General features: G+C 43.0%; 1 protein-coding gene across 1 annotated transcript in view; it reads right to left on the bottom strand.

The window, feature by feature from the left end:
* The window catches only part of CDH2 (cadherin 2), a 213,886-nt gene extending 195,444 nt beyond the window's left edge, over positions 1-18,442 (bottom strand). Inside the window, exon 1 of the mRNA XM_025429252.3 lies at positions 18,308-18,442. Within this exon, the coding sequence (XP_025285037.1) occupies positions 18,308-18,367 (60 nt within the window). The 5' untranslated portion in view covers positions 18,368-18,442. The remainder of the gene's footprint in view (positions 1-18,307) is intronic.
* Positions 18,443-19,323: the final 881 nt, after the last annotated feature.

The following is a 19,323-nucleotide window of genomic DNA, read 5'->3' as shown; positions in this document are numbered from 1 at the left end:
AAGCAGCACCCTGCCCCGTGGTGTTCCAATAGGTTAAGCAATAAAGAAGGAAGCCCTGGAGCTCTGCATGCTAACTCAGAGGTTACAGAGCTAATATCATCAGTTCCGGTCTCAACTCAGGGGCTGAAGACCAGCATTTTTTCTCACCCAAGGCCGTGGTGAGTGATTTAAGGCTGGCATTTGGACAGTTCCACTGTGTCACCTATAAGGGGGAATGCCTCCTCCCCTCCAAAGCTCCTTTCTTGTGGAAGGAATGCTGTTAACTCTTAACACTTCCACCTCTTTCCTCTCCACTAATCACTCCTATCCTGAATGGCAGTTCTCAAAGTGTGTGCTGGGGAATACTAGGAGGTCCCCAAGATCTTTCCAGGAGATCTGAAAAGGCAAAAACTCTTCTCCTAATAGAATGACATTATTTGTCTTTTCACTCTCAATGTCTCACAAGTGTCAAGTGGAATATTCCTGAGGCCAGGCGATGTGTGATACTGTAACAGAGCTAAAGCAGCATCAGAAACAGGAATCCAACTGTCTCCTAATAAGCCAAGCATTAAGGAGATTTACAAAAACATATATGCACAGTGCTACTGTTCCCACTAATTTCTCTTTTCTGTCTTGGAAAAGACAGCTATTTTTCAATTATTAAATTGGTATTTATGTTACATATATAATGGGTTTAGTATTTTTAAGTGAATTAAATATAGTTTTTTCTCAGTTTAATTTCTAATACGCTAATACCGACAGATACTACCCACGTTGCAAAAGCTCATTGGGGCACTCAATAATTTTTAAGAGTCTAAAAGGATCTTAAGGCCAAGAAGGTTGTGAACTACTGCCCTAGAGAGAAGAACAAACTCATCTGAAGACTGAATTCAAAAGAACGATCTGGGCAGCTGGTGTCCAGCCTTGTCCCCTACTCCTCCCACTGGGGAGTCACAGGCCCACAGAAAACAAGTGTGGTGATCTCATTTTCCATGCTGGGAGTTTGCAGATCTGCAGCATTTGGGGGCTGAGGGAGGGTGTCTAGAGCTGCCTACAACTGAGTGCGCATGTTTGTGGAATCCTGGGGCTCCCCATTAGCAACAGACAAAAGCCACACCCTCAAGACCAGCCTTTATCAGAACCAGGTGATATTCTCCTTTCCCAGCTGTTGGTTCTGTTGGCTTATATTTCACTTGGTTCAGAACTAGGTTCAGGAGGAGAGGTCCTATTTATTGGGCCCCTTCAGAGACACATTTGGTATATTATCTGCATATCTTGGCAAATAATAAAGGAACCCAACACTGGGGAAGAATATACTCCTGGAGGTACCGGGTCTCTGGACAGGAAAGAAAGGATGTTTTACTATGGCCTGTATGTTTTTCAACTTGGTGGTTTGCAGCCTTGATTGTGCAGTGTGGCCGGTTTTTATAGTTGGGCAGGTAGCTTTTAACATCAAGAGGCTTTAATTCCTAAACCACAGGGTATTTTGATCTTGATGTGTGACCACAACTTATGGTGGTTATTCTCCAGGAAAGTGGCTGTTTACAGAGGTAGGGCCTAGAGCAGACAGTGGGCCTCAGGAGAGGCTGCAGGCCAGGGATCTCGGAAAACAGGCAGGACCCGTGGGGTGACCTTAGCCAAATGATGAACACTTTTGCGGGAGGGCCACCGCAGTTTGGCCCCTTGGCAAACGCCTGAGGCAGCTCAGAGCTTTTGGAGGTGCCCATGGGCCCCAGGCTGAATACACAGAGACAGTTGAGGCTCAGAAAAAGGAGATTATTTCAACATCTACTGCCTAAAGACTACTGAGCAAAGTAAATAGTTGCCATTTTTAAAAGTGAATTCCAGAGTCCTATCAAGGTTCTCACTTGAAATCACTGACAGGTCTAGAGGGCAGCACTGGATTGGCTGCCTCTAAGTCTGTTCTGCATTCAAAGGCAAAAGAAACCATACCCTGGACGCTCTTAATTTGTCCATAGGCTCTGGGATCCACCTCATTCCAAGCAAGCAATCTGGACTGATCTTTTCAGACGGAGAAATCTTGCCTTGCAGAGGGCCTTTTGGGCTAAAGCAACCTCACAGCAAGTGGCAAGAGCCTGAAAACACTTGCTCCCAAGACAGAGTGTCCCACGGCTACCCACCTGACACAGCCCACGCTGGTGACAACCCCAGGCTGACGGTCTCCTGGGGCTTCACAGGGAACGGTGAGGCAGGTTTTGATGTGCTGGTTGCAAACCAAAACCCAGCAGGGAGAGGCTCCTAGTGGGAGGTTATATTCAGCACTTTGTACTCACCCAAGGGGAGGGGATCCACCCAGGCATTCTGCGTTTTCTCTGAGAAAGCTGGCATTTGAGATACTGCCACCTATGTGCGAGGTTCAGGAATATCCGATGGTGGCAAACCCTGTCTTCACTGACTTCCATCCATCATATTCAACATCTTTAAGTCTTCCTTTCCCTTTCACCTTTGTGTTCAGTTCCCAGGTCATGGATTACAGACAAGAAGCTTAGCCTGATTAGCATTTAGGTAAGGCTAAACTGAAGGTTTTCTCAGCCCACTGTGAGTCTTTCCCTCAGATATCATGGGCTCTCTATTATGGTCTCTGGGACACTCAGAGGCAGGTCCTGGGGTCCTAATTCCATCCAGGATAAATCTTCTGAGATCGAGATGGGTTTGCCTTCTAACTTTGTAGGCTGTGCAACTACTGTTGTGATCAACTTGCATGCTGCATTAGGCTTGAGGACTCTAAAAAGTAAAACCATTGATCTTCTAAGGCTTCATGAGGTTGGAAGCAAGTCAGTCCTAACAGAGGCCCATCTCCGCCCCGCCCCCACCCCGCCGCCATGGGCAGTCTTCATACTTCTGAATGACCCCAAGCTTGGTGGTGAAGAACATGCATTCAATGGTTAGTCCAAAATCTGGGGAAGGTTTACGGGAACCCTCACTCCCTACTTTCATGTAGAGGGAGCTACACTAGCAATAGCACTCCGGACCTCTGTCAGCCTCTCTGGCATTTTCCTCTGAAACAAAAGCGCATGCAGAGTTCAGTATCTTCATCCCCTCTTTGATGCTGGGAGCCAGCCTGCCTATACAGTGTAGGTATCAGCATGCTCAGGTGAACATATAAGAGCAGGGTCCCCAGGTAGGAGGCTGGCCCTCACCCAGCATTGCTGAAGATGGGAGGCAAGGGGGGGGGGGGCGGGGACGGATTATTTGGAGAACCAATTTATTTAATCCATGTTCTCCACTCTCACCTTTATCAGTAATAAAGGTTGTATTTTGACTCTCTTTCTGCTGACCCTTATATTCTTTGTCTAGAACTTAGATGGATAAGCAGCACTATTTATTAGGTCTCTTCAAAGACACCCAAATTACATACAAAGTCTCAATATTACTTAATACTCAAAGGCCAAGGCTCAAAGATCAACAAGAAGCCAGACTACATAACATCCTTATACCACTCGCAGAGAGAGCCACAAGCCACCAGGATGGCTGACCACAGAGGGTCCAAGAGCGGACATCCAAGTCTCTTCAAGTGCTTGCAGAAGCCCAGGTGCTAGGAAGAGAAAGTCATGTGTACCTCTGGACTACTCAGTGACTACAGTGCTGGGCCCAGCCAGGTTGAGGTCATGAAAAACAAGGCCATTCAGAGAACTGTCAACCATTCATCAGTTATCTGCATCTCTTAAAATCACTACCATGGGGCCCTGTGGCTAGTGACAGAAACTGCCTACTTCCATGTTATCCTATCCTAATTCCGGCTCAGTCTATTAAACTTTCCCATTCATAAGGCCAAAGATGCTCCCTGAAATTGAGATCCTTAAAGTCTGGATTATAAAGTCTAAATCCTCCTCCAGGCTGCTATCTTTCAAGATCTAGAACAGACAAGTTTCTTTTGCTCCCACTGTGTGTATACTCTTGCAGACTTCCAAGGAACTGGTTGTTACCAGCAAGGCAAAACCCTGTTCAAGTTCCCAATGGCCACTTCCTAGAGGTGTGCCTTTAAGGGAATGCATTAAGTAGGCTTCAGTCAGACATTTGTAAAATGGATAGTGATGATAATGCCTATCTTATCTCAGGGGGCTGATGTGAGATTACATGAGACAATGCAGGTAGAGGGCTTGGCCTGGCACATAGTAAGCACTCAGCAAATATTAGATTTAATCACATGAGTCAGCTTTCAAGGCTCAATCCTTAGCAACACGCCACATAAGCCACAACTGAAAATTTTAGGCAAAAGGAATAGGCAATAAACAGTAAAGCGAAGCTATAGACAAATTACAAATGTCATCTGTCATTCATTCAGACACCTCAAGGAAGATAAAAAGGCCAAAATACATATAAAAACAATCTTCAACTCATCTGTAACCGGAGAGTGCAAATTGAAACCGAAGAGATACCATTATGCAGTCCACGAGATTGTTAAAAATTTTAAAGTTTGGCTACAACATATGTTTAAATTATGGAAAAACAGAAATATGTACATGGTGCTGGTGGACCAATTTGGAAAACATTCCTGTTTGCAACCCAGCAATTCTACTCCTTGGTACATATCCCAGAGCAGTTCAACATTCCTTCACCTGGGAGCTTGCTAGACATGCAGATTCTGAGTTTCCACCACAGGTTTACTGAATCAGAAGCCCAGAGGGTGGGGCCAGGAATCTATGTTTAACGGGCCTTCTGGTGATTCTTACACAAGCTCAAGTTTGAGAAATGCAGTCCTAGAGTGTCCCTGACACTTAATGCCCAGGTGGCAAGTACAGGAATATTCATAGTAGCAAAATTCTGAAGCCACACACACAAACTCATCAACAACAAATTGAATAAGTGAATGCTACCATATTCATAGCATGCAATGCCCTAGAGCAGTGAAAATGAACAAATTATAGTTACACAACTCAACTGAATGAATCTTACAGACAGAATGCTAAGCAGAAGAAGCAAATCACAAAAAATACATTATATATATGTATACATAAATACACACATATGCAAGGCACATTTATATATAAATGCATAATACATATACACTTACATAAACACATCTCTCCCCCCCCATATATATGGAATATATACAAAGATGGTTAACACTATGAAGACAAGCAACAAATAATTAATTAGAAAAATGAAGATAGTGGTTACCTCTGGAGGGGGAAGGGGAATGGAAATAGAAACAATATTCTGGAGACTTCCAAGTTACTGGCATCTGGAGACTTCCAAGGTACTGGCAATCTTCCATTTCTTAACCTTTCTAGTAGTTACACTGACATATTGTACATTTTTTTTTTGAAGATTTTATTTATTTATTCCTAAGAGACACAGAGAAGCAGAGACACAGGCAGAGGGAGAAGCAGGCTCCTCATAGGGAGCCTAATGTGAGATTCAATCCCCGGACCAGGATCATGCCCTGGGCCGAAGGCAGACGCTCTATCGCTGAGCCACCCAGGTGTCCCATACACTTTTATTATTTTTTACACTGTGCATATATGTTTTATATATTCCCTCACACGTATCACATTTTACAATTAAAAAAATATTTTTTAAAAGGTTGAACTTCATATATATACAAGATAGAACTGATGCCATCCTGCCTTAATTTTTGCCCCCTGCACTCAAATAAATACCAAACCAGAACACAGGCTCTGACATCAGGCTGCTGGCATTTGAATCCCAGTTCCTTCCCTTAACAAAATCACTTTGGGCACATTGTTTTAAACTATCTGTACTTTGGTGTCCTCATATGTAAAACAAGTATAATCTTTTGTGAATTAAATGAGTTAATACACTTAAAGTACTCAAAACAGTGCCTGGCACACAGTAATTACTCAAAAATGATGTGCTATTATTAGGGCAGGATGAAACCCAGTTAAAAGTAACATTTCCTGCATCGAATCGCCAATAAATCATCAGCATCTACAAGAACAATGAATCTTCCCTCTGTTTTTGCAGGTTCTGTGCTGGCATCAACCAACATTATCTTCAACCCCCTTCTGTCTATTAGGTCCTCCTCATCATCATGTTAAAAGCATTCAGAAAGGAGTAAGTTACTCTGGTTCCAGGCTAGTCTCAACACACACACACACACACACACACACACACACACACACTTGCATCAATATCAGAACATTAAAGAATTAAATCACAGAAGCAAAGAGACAGACCTAGAAGACACCAGAATAGCTTCTGTTCGATTACCTGGAATTCCCAAATCAAATTGCCGGCAGAATAACACTCCATATATATTAACCTCTTTCCCTAATCTTATCAGCCTAGACAACATCTGCTAGAATTTAAAGAGGAATGTTAAAATATGTGTCCTTCAACTGTGGCTTCCCAGTGGGGTCAAAGGGACACTGGTGATAGTCCTTACAGGGTTACAAGTAATCTGGCTAGAACGCTGAATGTAGAACAAAGCTTTGAACAGCCAAGAGCTCAAATTTATTCAAATAATTAAATTATCCCTCGATATGCCCACCAAATCTTCAGTTAAAGAGCTTATATACTTTGTTTACCATCTAAAAGCACTTTTCTAAGTGATGTATATATATTAACCCATATACTTTTCATAATCACCTTATGATAGATACTATCATAAAAATGTCATGTTGTCCAAGTGCACATAACAACCAAGTGTCAGAACTGAGGCACAAACACAGGTCAACTAGCTCCGGAGACCCCAATCTTAACAAATATGCCTCACTGCCACGCTAGGTAACCAAGTCCGCACAACTGGAAAGAAAAAAAGGACAAGAACCAAGAATCTAGAAATGTTAAACTTAATAAAGGGAACATTTCCGCTCAGAAAAAAAGTTTCATTTGACTAATGACAACCCCTCATGTGCTGGTGTGTATGTGTATCATGTGTATAAAATCTTAGTGGGAGAAACTGAGCAGGACTCCCTACCCTCACACGACACACAAAAAGAAATTTCAGATAAGTAAACATCTAAATGTGAAAATATACACAGATAAATACAATTTGATATAGCATGAGGTTTAGGAAGACTGTGTTTGAAGGTGGATGGTCTCAATTTATATATTGGCACAACCACCAGAGTAGCATTCCGGGAACACAAAATGTGTGTGTGTGTATTTTAAATTATGAAGAACCAGGACGCCTGAATGGCTCAGTGGTTGAGCATCTGCCTTTGGCTTGGGGTGTGATCCCAGAGTCCAGGGATCGAGTCCCACATCAGGCTCCCCACGGGAAACCTGCTTCTCCCTCTGCCTGTGTCTCTGCCTCTCTTTCTGTACCTCTCATGAATGAATGAATGAATGAATGAATAAATAAATAAATAAATAAATAAATAAATAAAATCTTTTTAAAAAATTATGAATAACCAAGACTTAGGAAAATAAGGAATAAGAATCGACAAAATTAAAATTAAAATAAGATGACAATCTCAAAAATAAGATGACAAAGTCTATTATAATTGCAAATACTAAAAAAAGTAACCTCACTATTTTCAAAAATGCCTTTTTTTATTTAGGTCATAAAATGGTTTAAGCCACCAGCAGATCGTCCATTGTTATCTACATGTAAATATATCAGTATCCCTCCTTTTAAACACAGCTCCATAGAGACAGTCTCAAATAAAGGGAGGACAATAAATCAAATCATGGATAACTCAGTTTCATTTACAAAGAAGTTAACCATAAATCGATTTGTAAATTAAATCTATGATTATGATATTCTCCCCAAATGTTCTTAGTATTTGTCAAACAGAAAAGACAGAACTGCAAATAAAGTTTAATGCCAAAAACACAAACACTGCGCGTCAACACTTTTATGGGTTGGAGTGAAACACAAGTGAAATACAAAGTATTTATCAATAAGCTGAGGCCATGCAAAAAGTACAATCTCTATAAATAGTGTAAAATAAAGTCCACACGTGTAAGAATGTAAATAAATTAGAGCTGCCCTGAAGCAAACAAATCCTTGGTGGGCTGGAATTTGATTCTTTAGTCCTCATCTCTATGCATGGAATCCTCCATCTAGAATCTGGTCTACTAAACCACCATTATATAAATGGAGAGAAAAGGTCTCTAAAAAGAAAGATCTTGGGACAATTGTATGGCACTCTGCATACTTCATGGCAACCTCTCAGATCTAAAAAAAAAAAAAAAAAACCTATACAAACACAAAAGAGGGTCAACCGTACCCAAAGATGCACTGAACAGCTGGAAAGCTAGCAGTTTATGGCATTACAACTCCTCCATTTAAAGTTTATTAAATTAAAATTAAATCTGGGTAAGATCTCATTGAGAAGTGGGTCACTAGTAAGCTCAGAGAAGGTATTAAGAAGCATCACTGAAAAGATTAGAATCTGTTAACACCCAATCCTCTGCTTGAAGACTTCAAATCAAAAAGACATATAATTCTTTGTCTCCATCCTCCTTCTGATAGAGGCAGTAACATACTGCATCCTAAATGTTTTTTGGGTTTTTGGCTAAATAATACTGCCAAATTGAAGAACTACAGTAGAAAAAATCTGAGTAGGAAAACCCACAAAAGGTATCATTTCATGGCTTGATAAACCATAAATACTCAAGCAAACTTTAGCTGCAGTGAAATAATCACTCCATTCTTTTAAACAAAAGGAATCAGTTTTTTAGGGACACCTGGGTGGCTCCGCGGTTGAGCATCTGCCTTTGGCTCAGGGTGTGATCCCGCAGTCCTGGGATCAAGTCCCTCATCAGGCTCCCTGCATGGAGCCTGCTCCTCCCTCTGCCTATGTCTCTGCTCTCTCTCTGTGTCTCTCATGACATTTCTCATGAATAAATAAATAAAATCTTAAAAAAAAAATCAGTTTTCATCTTCCTTAATTTCTGGGTATTTCTATAACATGAGTCTTTCCTAATTTCTGACTATTATAATACATATGACACAAATACATGGACAACTCTAAAATTGAGTGGAAGATGTCAGGCATAAAAGGGAATATGGTAGGTGATGCCATAAAGCACAATGATTCCGTAAGAATAAGCAAAAGTAATAGATGGTATTAGAAGTCAAACAAATCCTCAGCATTGGAGGATGGTTACAATTGGAGGAGGGTACTCATGTGGTGCTGGGGAGGCTATGTCTTGATTGGGTGCTGATTCACTTAGGAGGTCCAATTTATGAACATTCAGCAGGATATCCACTTATGTGTGCACTTTCCTGCATGCATGGGGTAGTTCCAGAAACTGTGAGTGTATATGTTTAGGTGTCTTATCAAATCTGAATTCTGAATTCCCTAAAGTACAATTTGGGGAAGCAGGACATTAGAAGCTAATTTTGAACATGTTAGCACCAAATGAACTCTACTGGGGGTGGATGCCAAAGGAGCTGCAAAAGGCTAATACTTTGGCCACACGAAACACATTTTTTCTTGATTTACTGGACCAGAAAGCCATAAAGAATGAACTTCAGACTTTGAACCCATTGTGTTAACCAATTAAGACAACAAAAGAAAAAAAAAATTTAAGTGGTCACACTCTCTAGTTTATTAAAGACTTATGTTAAGCAAAAGGAGTGGATTATATCTCTTTTAAACTTAGTAAAATTAATGGCTTTTTAGTCATTTATTTCAGAGTTCACTTAATAGCTTCCCAATCAACCAAGAGACATTTTGTTGGAGATTATAGTCAAGCCAACTGTATCCACCCAGTTACAATAGGTCAAGTTACAAGCAAAACAGTTCTAGGCTTTCTCCTCAGCAAACAAATCCATGTCTGTACTGAAGTCCCTCCGTCCCTCCGCAAAACATTCACATGAATCTGCTTTAGTAGTTCCTTTCGAGATGTGGACATATATATTTCAAAAGACCCCAAATAATTTCATTTGTGGGAGAAAAAGTAATTCAGATGATTCAAACATGGAAAATGTGTCACTAAACATATTTCAAAACTTGGTAGTACAGTCTCTTGAATTTATTTTCACAGGAAAAAAAAAAAACCACTGAAAAACCAGTATCAAAAAAAGAAAAAAACAAAAAACATGCACAGCCTGAGGGCCTCTAGGCTCCTAGAAAATATTTTAAGTTCTAGGATTCACACAAAAAAATTACTTTTGAGCACTTATCAGCATATTATTTGTTGACTGAGACAACTTGGAGAACATTATAAAACTGATTATGAATTATTTCTCTATGGTATTTTCTTCTTTCTCTAACATATTTTAAAAATGAGTGAAAATCCTAACCAAGCACTACATTTTGGCTTCAGAGGCCAAAATATTTAAGGTCAAAATTAATAGAGAAGATAACTCAGAAGTTGACTATTTAAAGAAAAATATCTTATCAACTCAGTAAAGAGGAACTAAAACTCCTTTCTAATGCAATCTTCATTCCTTGAGTACCATTGTATTGAAAGGATCCCAGCCAGTAGAGGGAGGGAGAAAACCATGTGCTTTGCACAGTCAGGCTCAATCTACTCTGACAGATAGCGTTTTACTCTGGATTCTCAGGAAAACTACTCAAACCGAGTTCCACTTTCATCATCTCTAAAATGGGAATTTTTACCCACTATAACCCTATCTCACAGGGTTACAGAAATAATTAACAGAGATAACATATTAGTCTTCTTCACTAAAACTAAAAATATTTTATTGTAAAGGTTTAGTACTACCAGACATTAGTTTAAAAAAAAAAAAAAAAAGATTCGAGGAGGTGGCAGCAAATATCTAAAGTTTTAATGGTTTTCTCTGGTATGTGTGCTTTTCTGAGTTATATGAATGACCTACTGACAATTAATAAAAATAAATTGTGAGATGTCTTAAAACTGAAAAGGCCATCCTTACTGAAATCAGTAACAGGAAAGTTCAATAACTAGGTGCACCTGCGGGTTCAAGGTGTAGAGTGTGCGACTCTCGATCTTGGGGTCCTGAGTCGAGCCCCATATTGGGTGCAGAGATTATTTAAATAAATAAGTAAATAAAAAGACTTAAAAAAAACTTCACTAACGCAACAGAAGAAAGTCGAATAAACTCAAAACTTATTTTAATAATGAGGAAAAAATGGTCATTTCACATTTTCATTTCCAGTAATTTCTGGAATTATATTCTAAACTATGACCCTTTACTTAACTTTTTTTTTTTTTTTTTTTTACTAATTCCTTTTACTAATTCACTGAAAATTATAATATATCAGAATGAGGAGGAGGGAATCTGGGTATAAATATTTTCAATTATGGTCACGCAAAAAATTGCTTTTATTTTTTTAAAGATTTTATTTATTTATTCATGAGAGACAGAGAGAGAGAGAGAGAGAGGCAGAGACACAGGCAGAGGGAGAAGCAGGCTCCATGCAGGGAGCCGGACATGGGACTTGATCCCCGGTTGCAGGCGGTGCTAAAACCGCTGTGCCACCAAGGCTGCCCAAAAAATTGTTTTTAAATTAACACAAAACTAATATTAAAACTATAATATATATATAAGGATACTATGGTCAAGTAAATTTTTAAGTTAACACACAAACCAATGTTAAAATCACAATAAATAGGAGTATATATTATTACTCCAGGACTTATTTATTTTTGTTATATGTAGGCATATGGATCAAGCAGGTCTCCAAGCGCTTCTCTATATGATTGCCATATTGTATTTATAATAGCACTTCCTTTTAAATAGCTCAAGCTGTTTTAAAGACATTACACAATTAATTTTCCCAATGCTACTTGGGAAAAACCCAAGTTAAACAATTTATTTAATCAAGGCAGTAGACCAGAACATCTGATTGCTACACTAACTATTCCTCTGGATCTCAAGTTCAAGATAGTAGTAAGGTCTTTAGACTACAATTTAGACCACATTTTTGCCACCAGAACAGATGAAAAATTAAATATTCAGTCAAAAAAATGTAAGAAATATCACAATGGTTTAACCAACTAATATAATCTCTTAGGCACAAATAACTCAGCACAGTGTAGTCATTTTAATATACAACATGGAAACTAATCTATTATTTAACTACCCATTAGCCAATCTTCTTTAGACCTACTTGTAGCTCAGCCTACTATAGGTTGTCCTCAACACAACTTTAGGATGTTCTGTTAGTTTAGGCCATCTTCATCCTATTTGTATATTGTTTGATTTTCTATTCTTTCATTACAGCTTCCACTGTGGTCTTTGTCCAATTCTTCCTCATTCAGAAGCCTTGAAATCCCACTGATCATTTTTGCTGTCCTTTGAAGCACTTGTAGGTACATGGCTATGGCATGAAAATTGGGTGGTTTAACAACCATTTTCTTGACCTGGAAATAGAACTAAAATGCTTTATTCCACTCAATAAGGGCTCTCATATCTGACTGCATATTATACATAATTTACTAAATCAACTCCTACTAAGGACATTCAGAGTTCAACTAATCCAACCCTTTGTAATTATAAACAATACTTCCAACACATACCCTTATATATGTATATATGTATGTATAAATCACATGTACAACATGAATACAGACATCTGTAGAAAAATAACTCGCTAATCAATGGGCTATATTTTTAGTGCTGACCCACATCATTCAATTCAAAGGTTCTCATGGAAGCTATGTTCTTTCAAAGAAACTTGAAAGTATAAAAGGAATAAAAGGAATAATTTTTATTCTTAGTAGTACCACATTCCTCTTCCTTTAGGTCAAACCCAAAAAATAATTTACTTTTAGTGGTAAAAGCAGCATAGCCAATGGGAAAAAAAATATTTTAGAAGTCAAGCATATAAAAAATACAGACTACTTTTAACCTATCATATATATAATAAACTCTTGTTAATGACCCTCAAAATGATACTCTACCACTCTGAGTATGTGAAAATCTTTGCATTGTAGGTTAAAAATTAAAGTCATTCCAAAGCCTTTGAAAAGGAGTCATTTGGGAGATATTTTTCAGCAGCCCCAAGAGTCACAGAACTGGAAAGTCCCCTAGAGATCTACTAATCCAACCGGACTCAGTATTTTACTATTGAGGAAAATGAGGTCATGAGAGTTTAAGGGCGTAAACTACATCTGCACTAGATTAGAACCCCAGGCTTCCTGCCCTTGACACTAGTTCTTGCCCTTGACACTACCTAACAGCAGCTCATTTGCATAAAATAAAGTTATTACGCCTTTGGTGCCCAAATCACCTTGGACGGCACACACAAAGGTATTAATTAATTACTGATTGACACTTCATGCCAAACTGTGATAAATGTTGCAGAAGACACGTATGTAGATAGCAATCCTGAACATACATGTTGTGTAAACAAGTGCAATCCAGGGGGCTTGGGTATTGCTCTAAGTACAGTGGAAGGTCAGACAAGGAAGTGCAGGAAGTATGAAAGACAGTAACAAGAAATAAGAACTGAAAAGCATTTATTTATAACTCAAATTTTCCTTTTAAAAACTCTGTTGTAACACAGATCTTAATCTTTAAATCCCAATCTTTTAAAAGGTCTCATTAAGCTCTAGAATTCACCTTCTGGCTACTTTAAAGACGTCACTTTATATATGCAGAAGATACGGCTCAAACTAAAACATTTATCTGTACATACCTCTTCCCTGGCATGAATAGGGTTGTTGAATTAAAACGGATCTACATTTAGTTAAATATACAAAGACTAGCATCTGCTCAAATTAACTGATATAATTTGCTAAAAAATTAAAACAAAAATAAGTTTTTGGTAGGAAAAGACAGAAATGGGAAGCATAATGATTTGTTGATACAAATTATATGTCAACTCAGTTGAAATAGTTCTTAACACAACTTGAAAATGCTTAGGTCCTTTTAGAAGGTATACTAATGGCAGATAAGAAATATTCAAATGACAAATTCCAAATTCCAAATCTATCATATTTTTAAAATCGTTGATAAAATTCACCACCAGTCTGTGCAGTGCTTAAACTTGATTACTTTTTGTATTTGAGCCAAAAGAACAAATTTGAATAATGTTAACTTGGGCAAAACGGTAGAGTATATACACAAACACTACATTTCTTAAATAACATCTAGGATTTTTCTTTAAAAATCACTCTTCTAACTTAAGAATATCCCTTTGAAAACAGAATGGGGATCTGAGTTACTTAGGATTTTTTTTTAAGGCACTTTAAAGCAAGATTAACTGTTGCTTTAAGTCTTGACATTTCCCGATTAATAACCCTAAAGCTTAATGAGGCACAACAGATTTAAGAATTGCAAATTTTTAATGAAAAGGGAAATTAAGGACAGTTTGGTGCAATACACAGTCACCAAAATAATCTGCTCCAAGAAGACTTTAGTCCCTATATGTAAAAAAAAACAGAATCGAAAAAGAATTTCCTCTTTAAATAAAATCTCAGTCTGAACTTTTAGAAGACTGGTCAGAGCTGACTTCCAAGAATGCATGAAAGTCAAAAAGTACAATCTGTATGTAGATTCTGAACTTGCAATTGGGGCCTAAAATTTTATATATGGAGATATTTATAGATATACATATATGAAGATATCTACATAGACTCATAGGTATCGCCATATATGTATATTTTTAAATGTGTCCATAAAATATTTTAGGATGCATGCACAAATTATTATTTTTCAAATCACACCTAGTATATGCTTTCAATGCACCACCATCTATGAGTAATGACCACATGACACAAGATAAGAAAAGGGCAAAGATATGTATAACTATGGCCACTAAGTAGAATAAACTGTGAATATCAACTATGTTCTCTCCTTACTTTCACAGTAAGTTGTTACAAAGAAAATCAAAATCAAACACTGAAAATAAATGTTTCATACTTAAAATGATTACTGCATCCAAGGTTTCCTACATCGTAAAATAAAGCTTCTTTTCATATGTTTCATGTGTTGAATATTAATCTCTTTGAAACGCATACACCTAACAGGTGAAAACCACATACGGTTTATGCATTTTTTTTTTTTCATACTTCCTCAGGGTCGAAAGCAGGACCTATGTGGTAAGACTAAGAATCCAGGGTATCTACAAACATTAAGGTGATGTCTTTGATGCTTCGTAACCCATACAAAGTGTATTTAAACTAGAACAATGGAATTAGGCAATTAAAATGTGAACTAGAAAAACAAAGCAGGTTTCTAGTCTAGTAATTACTGGGTAGGTAGAAGTGAAATTGGTGGTTTTGTTTTTTTTTTTTCCTGATAATCTATTGAAGACCTTGAAAGTCATTTATATAATTTAAAAGGAAAGTTTGTCTTAACTTTGTGATATCCTTCGATCCTTGAAATCTAATGCTTAAATTTAACTTTTTTGTTTTTAGTGTAAAGGACAATGCTAATACCATAAGTTAAAATGAAGAGTAATAGAGAAAATCTTAAAGCTGAATATCATAATGTGCAAAATCGACTAGAATTATGTAAATCCAAGTAATAGAACAACCAAACTAATAATCTCCCAAAAAAAAAAAAAAAAAAAAGTGTTCAAAGCAAAACAAGGAACACTTCAGAGAATACATAAACGCATAAAGTCCTTTTGTATACTTAATTATTTGTCTTAAACTGGTCTGGAAAAAACAAAGTTGCTCTGTATCTATTACTAAAAACCATTCATCCTCTTCCCTAAAACTCTTGTCTTATCTGACCTTAAAAAAAAAAAAAAAAAAAAAACTAGACTTGAATAGCAGATGACTGCAGAGGGGCCATTTTCACCTTGCAGATAGATCTCTGTTATTCTGGTGTGTAAAGCAGGCCATTAGCACAAAGTCATTCCTAATCTCAGTTGTACAATCCACATGGTGCATTTAACCCTAAAACTCACGTTGCATAAACTGCTCTGCTTCCACTCCTAATGACCTTGCAAATCATTCAATGTGATTGCTTAACTTGTACCTAGGAATTAGGAGACTGCCAAACAACTTGATGACAAAGTTAGAATTTCCCCTTTCCTGAGTGTTTACAAAAGTCAGCATAACATCCATCTAGAAGAAAGTGAGAAGTATCATAGGATGGTAAAGACAACCGCATTAGTCGACGTTTATAAATGCTATTTTTGTACATGCTTAAAGAAGAAAATGACTTATGAAATTCACACCTGACTTCAAGGCAGATGACTAAGAGAAAATGAGACTGCTCCGGTGGTACCACACTTAGTCCCACGGTATGAATTACCAACAAAGGTCTCCTGTCCTTCCTTCACTGCACAGTATTCAATTAAAACTTACTTTCGGATCAAAAAGTTAGTGAACATACCATCTACTGCTGGCCTCAGACTCTGAACATTTATTAAAAGTTGTTTGCAAATTAGTAAGACCACTCAAAGGCGTTCAAAATTAATGCTTTTAATTTTAAAAAAATAAGACTTTATCTCTGACATGTTCTTTGTGTAAAAAGAAAAGGAAAATGTCTGAGGTCCATAGGATTCTTAAGTTCATCTTGCCTTCTCCCTAAACTTCAAACCACTCTAGTACTTTTCTTTTTTTTTTTTTCTTTTCCCTTCTTCCCCTTCAGCCTAGCCCCCTTTAGTAAGTCCTATTTGAAAAGAAGAAACAATAAATGAAGCGGCAGGAGGTGAAAGAATGAGGAGTGCGCACTCCAAGAATAAAGGGCGGTTTTATAACAGGAGATACTTTTGTTAGCAAGTGACTGGCAGGTCTCCTCCCCCAGTCAGAAGAAATTCCATCCACTTCCCAAAACTGCAGAGGCCGAACACGTCCAGTCTCATAGTTCAGAAACCCCAGAGTCAGGAGAGCCGAGGGGGGCGGACTGGCGGGTGGGGGAAGGGGAGAGAGACCAGCGGGAGACGAAAGAACAAAAGGAGAAACCCAAGAAAGCAGAAAAGACGGGGCTCGGGCGGCCGCCGAGTCCGAGGGGCAGCGGGGGAGCGGGGGAGCGGGGGAGCGGGGGAGAGCGCGAGCCCGAAAGCGGGAGGGCAGGCCCGGGGGAAGAGAGCGCGGGGCCGGGCCGGGCGCGCCGAGCAGCAGCGCACCATGGACAGGGCTCCAGCGGCCTCTGCCCACACCCCTCTAGGGGGCGGCGGAGAAAGCGCGAGAGACCGCGGGCGCCGACCCCCCCCCGCCCCGCGGCCGGAGCGCGCCAGGCCCTGACCCGTGAAGACCACGGAGGGGGCCGATCAGCACCATCTGTCGCTGCCCGGGCCGCCCCCGGCGCAGCGGCACTTCCGAGCCGCGCCCGCACTTTTCGGAGCTGCCACCCGCTGGCCACCCCCCAGCTGCAAGGGTGCGCGGGGGGGGGGGCCCTCGGGCGGATTTCCCGGGAGACCCTGACCGGCATGCGGGGGTGCGGTGGGGGGACACGCCCCTCTCCTGCAGCCGCCCTAGAACCCCCGCGCCTGCGGGGGCGGATTCGGGACCCCCGCCCTCCCCCGCCCTGCGCGCCCCGCGCGGCTTCCCGGGACCCAGTGGGCGGCCGGGAGGGGCCTCGGGGCAGCCTCCGGCCGGACGCCGCGGGAAAGTTGGGCGGCCAGCCGGGCTTGGGGGCCGGTGGCGCCGAGGGGCCAGGGAGCCCGCGACCTGCCTGGAGCAGGTGCTTCCAGCCGCGGAGAAGCCTCCTGCTACGAGGCCGTGAAGAGGCTGTCTGGCGCTCTCCGAAGGCGTGAAAAGTGCGGAGGCTCCTCGCGAAGGCGTCCCCGAGGACGCACGCAGGGGACAGGGCGGACGAGGGAGACGAATAACAGCCGAGTAACGGAACTTCGCCCCGGCCGCCGCGAGAAGGGTCTGCGGAGCCAGGGGCGGGGTGCGGAGGCCCCGGCCCGCAGAGAGTCTCCGGGGCAAGGGGACGAGGTTTCCTTCCAGGTGGGACCGACACAGAACACGGGGGGGGGGGGGGGGCGCAAGGGGGCAGGAGAAGAAGGCAACTCGGCTGGGGTAAAGACAATAGGGCAGTGGAGCCCTCGGGCACCGGGAGGCGCGCGGGTGCCGGGGTGGGGTGGGGTGGAGGCACGTCCCGTAACTAAGACACCAGAGTGAGAATTCCTACTGCAAACTCGCGACCCATCCCTGCAGAAATAAACAAAACAAAAAAAAACAAAAAAATTTTTTTTTTTTTTTTTTTTGGAGCAAAGTGCAAAGCGACGGGCGAGAAGCGTAGAAAACTGCAAAACCTGGGAGCTATCCTGCCTCACCCTTCTGCTGCCCGGAGACACCCCCTGCAAGCTCGCCCGGCCCGGAAGCAAGAACAGAGGGGGCCGGCGATCCGACCCTTCGGGACCCGCCGGCCCGGCCGGCCCTGCCCCTGCGCCCGACCCGAGCCTCGTGCCTGCGCAGCTCCCGGCCGCGCGGTGCGGCACCTCCCTTGCCGGGTGCGCAGCCTGGCCCCGCAGCGGCGCGGGGAACAAAGGGACCCGGCGCCGCCCGCCCCACCCCGCCCGCGGCCCGGCCGGCGGAGGCCGCCGCGTACCTGGAGCAGGGCCGCCAGCAGCGGCAGCAGGGTCCGCGGCGCTCCCACTATCCGGCACATGGAGGCGGAGAGGGGCCGAGCGAGGAGCCGGAGGCGGCGGCGGCGGCGGCGGCGGCGGCGGCGGCGGCGGCGGCAGCACCAACAGCGGCGCGGAGAGACGGCTCCAGGCAGTTTCCACCCCCTTCCCTTCCCCTCCCCACCCCACCCCCTTCACCGCTGCTCTCCGCTCCCCGCCAATGGAGAGCGAGCTGATGACAAATAGCGGGCCGCGGAGTCCGCGGGACTCGCACCAGGAGTAATAAAACAGACCGAGAGATCAAGGAGCTGGGGAGGGGGCGGGGGCGGGGGCGGGGAGGGGGCGGGCGTGCGGTGGGGGTGAGAGGGAGAAAGAGAGAGAAAGAGAGAGCGCGCGTGTGTGGGGGCGGCCGCGGTGGCAGCGCAGGCGGCTGGGCGCCGGCCCTAAGCGCAGCGGAAGCCGGAGGGATGCGGGCGGCGGGGACCTTGGCCGCTGTAGGATGCGGAGGTGGAAGCGGCGCGGCGCGGCTGGGCGCTCCCGGGCAGCTCCGCAACGCGAGGTTTCGGGCTCTCGGCTCGGCTTCCTCCGGGCCCCCTCTCCAGGGCCGCTCTGCTGGACCAGGACGCCGAGGGGAGCGGCGCGGGGAGGGCGCTCCGGGCCGTGCGCGCTGCGCCCACAAAGGGCAGCGGTCCCGCCGCCCCGCGCCTCCGCTGCGTGCGGGCTGACGGCCGCCTCCCGGCTCCCCCTTTCCGGCCCCCCGGGAGAGTTGGGGCTTGTTCTCCGGCCTGGGCCGCGCGGGGGTGAGGCCGGGGGCCGGCGCGGCCGCTACTGCCGCGGCTCCGTCCCGCGCAGCTGCCGCCGCCGCCGCCGCCGCGGCCGCCCCTGCTGCCTGCGCGCCGGCACCCGCCCGCCGCTCCTTGCCCGGCGCCGCTCACTCGCGCGCGCCGCCCCACCCCCGCCGCCGCCGCCGCCGCCCGCGCACCCCGCTCGGCCTCCGCGA

Source organism: Canis lupus, chromosome 7 (assembly GCF_003254725.2).
Source record: "Canis lupus dingo isolate Sandy chromosome 7, ASM325472v2, whole genome shotgun sequence".
NCBI classification, from domain to species: Eukaryota; Metazoa; Chordata; class Mammalia; order Carnivora; family Canidae; genus Canis; species Canis lupus.
Note: the sequence above shows the minus strand (reverse complement) of the source record. Positions and strands in the feature narration are given on the sequence as shown.